Genomic DNA, 2,578 nt, shown 5'->3' with positions numbered 1-2,578 from the left:
AAGCCCCGCCCCTCCAGGCCAGCCCCCGCCCCGCCAAGCCCCGCCCTCAGCCCCCTCTCTGATTCCCTGAGCTTAAGCTAGCAGCTGGGCTGGCAGCGACTCCAGCCCCTCCTGCCCGCAGCCCCTTCCCCCCCACGCACCCCAAGGGAGCGGCCTGGGGAGCCCAGAAGGGAGAGTCCTCGGCTCCACCCTCCGGGTTTGGCTGTACCGGTCCCCACCACACCCAGGGGTTGGGGGCTTGGTGGGGCGTGTCCGCCGGCTCCGCCTCTCACGGGCTGTCTTCCTTCCTACAGATGCGTGCTCCTCGGGGGGCGAGGAGGCACCCTGACAGCTCTGGGGATTCACCTGGACCCTTCCCAGGCGGAGGACAGGGTAATGCCCCTTCCTGTCCTGCAGGGCCCGCCCCCTCTCCTCCCCAGGCCTCCTGCTCTCCCACCAGATTCCCCTCCCACCAAATCCACTTTGCATGTTCCGCCTGGTTTTGGTGCTTCAGTCTCAGCCCCCCTCCTCCAGGAAGCCCCCACGGATTTCCTTCGTCTGACATAACAAATGACCACAAATGGGGTGGCTTAAAAACGAGAGACCGTTACCCTCTCACAGCTCTGGAGGCCACAGGCCATAAAGGGAGGTGTGGGCAGGCAGGGCTGGCTCCTCCCGGGGTTCCAGAGGCGACCCCCTGCCTCCCCAGCTCCTGGTGGTGCTGGCAACCCTGGCCTCCCTGGGCTGGTAGACACGTCCCTCCCATCTCTGCTCCGCTGTCCCATGGCCACCTCCCTCTGCGTGTCTGTGTCCAAATGTCCTTCTTCTTACAAGGACACCCGTCATTGGCTGTGGGGCCCGCCCTAAATCCAGGGGCTCTCATTGTGAGACCCCTAAGTAATTACGTCCGAAAGAACCTATTTCCAAAAAAGGTCACATTCAGAGTTCCAGGTGGACTTGAATGTTGGGGGGATCTATCCAACCCGGTGCAGTCTGTGTCCCCATTTGCCCCAGCTCACCCCCTGGGCACCAGGCCCCTGCTTTGGGAAGGCCTGGGTCCTCAACCTCTCCCTGAGGGTCCCCTGGGAGACCCCCATTCACTGCCCTCACAGAGCTGGGTCCCCGGGAGCCCTTGGGACACAGGCAGGTGGGTGGGGTCTTGGGGACACCTTCCCCCAAAGTAGACACCAGGGAACCCTCAGGCCCCTTCCCCAGGTTCCTGGAGGAGAATTCGGGAACCTCAATAAGGCAGTGAAGGCCGGATGCGGCGGGCCAGTCGGCAGGTCGGGAGGCGGCCTTGCCCCCTCCTGGCAGTCACGGCGTCCGCACCGGGCAGCTTCCTCTTTATCCTCCACCCCGTTCCCTGGGCCCCTGGCTGTCCTGGCTACGAACCCAGGGTCCTGGGGACATTGGGGTGCTTTGACTTTCCGTGGGTCTGACGCTGCCGGCATCCTGGTGCCGCCTTCTGTCCGTCACACGCGTGATTGTTTCAGAAACATTACCGGGTAGGAGGAGAGGGCGTAGGGAATCGAGCCAAATCCTGCTGTTCCAGAAGGTTCTACCTGTTGAGAGCGTGAGCCCCGTCTTCCTGTGCCGCCTCCCCCACCCAGATGGTCTTAAAAAGAAAAAGCAGCTTTGGGGTCAGGGGCCGGTCTGTGGGCTCCGCGGTGTTTACGGGCCACGCTGGGCCTTGCTTCCACACCAGCCCCTCACCGCCAGCCAGCCAGCCGGGGAGGTGGCACTGGCACTGTGGCTGGGTCCCCAGGACCCCGGGGCAGCCCTGGGGCCTCTGGGGGAGCAGTGGTGGGCGTGTTCTGCATCTGCAGAACTTGGGGTAGCAGAGTAGCTCTCAGGGCCTTGCAGGGGATGCTGTGTGTGCGGGGCAGCTGGGGCGTCTGAGTGTCTGCTGCGTGGGTGGGTGGATGGATGACCACGCCTTTCCCGTCCGTGCAGGGCAAGCCGGAGCAGCAGGCCTCGCTCGGCACCTCAAGTCTTCCAGACCCCGGCCCTCCCTTTACTCCAGGCCTTGCCCACCCCCTCCTGCTCACCCCCATCCCCAGTGCCTCCCCTTCCGCTCAATAAACTGATTCTACAGGCTCCAGGCTCCTCACTCCTTGGAGAGGCCGGAGGGAGAGCACAGCGTGCCCCACCTCGGCCTTGGGCTTCTGGGGAACTAAGGCAGGGAGGAGGGTGGGAAGGGCCTCTGGCTGCTAGGCTCCTCCTGGCTGAGTGAGGGCGGGAGGCTCCGGCCACGCCTGGCACCTGGACCCCGGGCAGCATCTCCCTCCCGCCGGCTTGACCCCATGGACCAGGGGTCCTCAAACTACGGCCCGGGGGCCACATGCAAATACAAATATTGTATTTGTTCCCGTTTTGTCTTTTTACTTCAAAATAAGAGATGTGCAGTGTGCATAGGAATTTGTTCATGGTTTTTTTTAAAACTATAGTCCGGCCCTCCAACGGTCTGAGGGACAGTGAACTGGCCCCCTGTTTAAGAAGTTTGAGGACCCCTGCCATGGACTCACGCAGCCGCGGGAAACCGAGGGCCCCTGGGGAGACCGGCCCTGCTGCTGGGGCTCCGCGGCAGGAGCCGGCGGCA

The 2,578-nt window shown here is 63.5% G+C and overlaps 1 protein-coding gene across 2 annotated transcripts in view; it reads left to right on the top strand.

The window, feature by feature from the left end:
* The window catches only part of LCN15 (lipocalin 15), a 5,360-nt gene extending 3,284 nt beyond the window's left edge, over positions 1 to 2,076 (top strand). Inside the window, exons 6-7 of one of the 2 annotated variants that reach the window (XM_014529718.1) lie at positions 294 to 360; positions 1,933 to 2,076. In XM_014529718.1, the coding sequence (XP_014385204.1) occupies positions 294 to 328 (35 nt within the window). In that variant the 3' untranslated portion in view covers positions 329 to 360; positions 1,933 to 2,076. Of the gene's footprint in view, positions 1 to 293; positions 373 to 1,932 lie in introns of both variants that reach the window. The other variant, XM_005881818.2, reaches the window with a different exon arrangement.
* Positions 2,077 to 2,578: the final 502 nt, after the last annotated feature.

The sequence above is a fragment of the Myotis brandtii genome, unplaced genomic scaffold (genome assembly GCF_000412655.1).
Source record: "Myotis brandtii unplaced genomic scaffold, ASM41265v1 scaffold691, whole genome shotgun sequence".
In the NCBI taxonomy this organism is placed as follows: Eukaryota; Metazoa; Chordata; class Mammalia; order Chiroptera; family Vespertilionidae; genus Myotis; species Myotis brandtii.
Note: the sequence above shows the minus strand (reverse complement) of the source record. Positions and strands in the feature narration are given on the sequence as shown.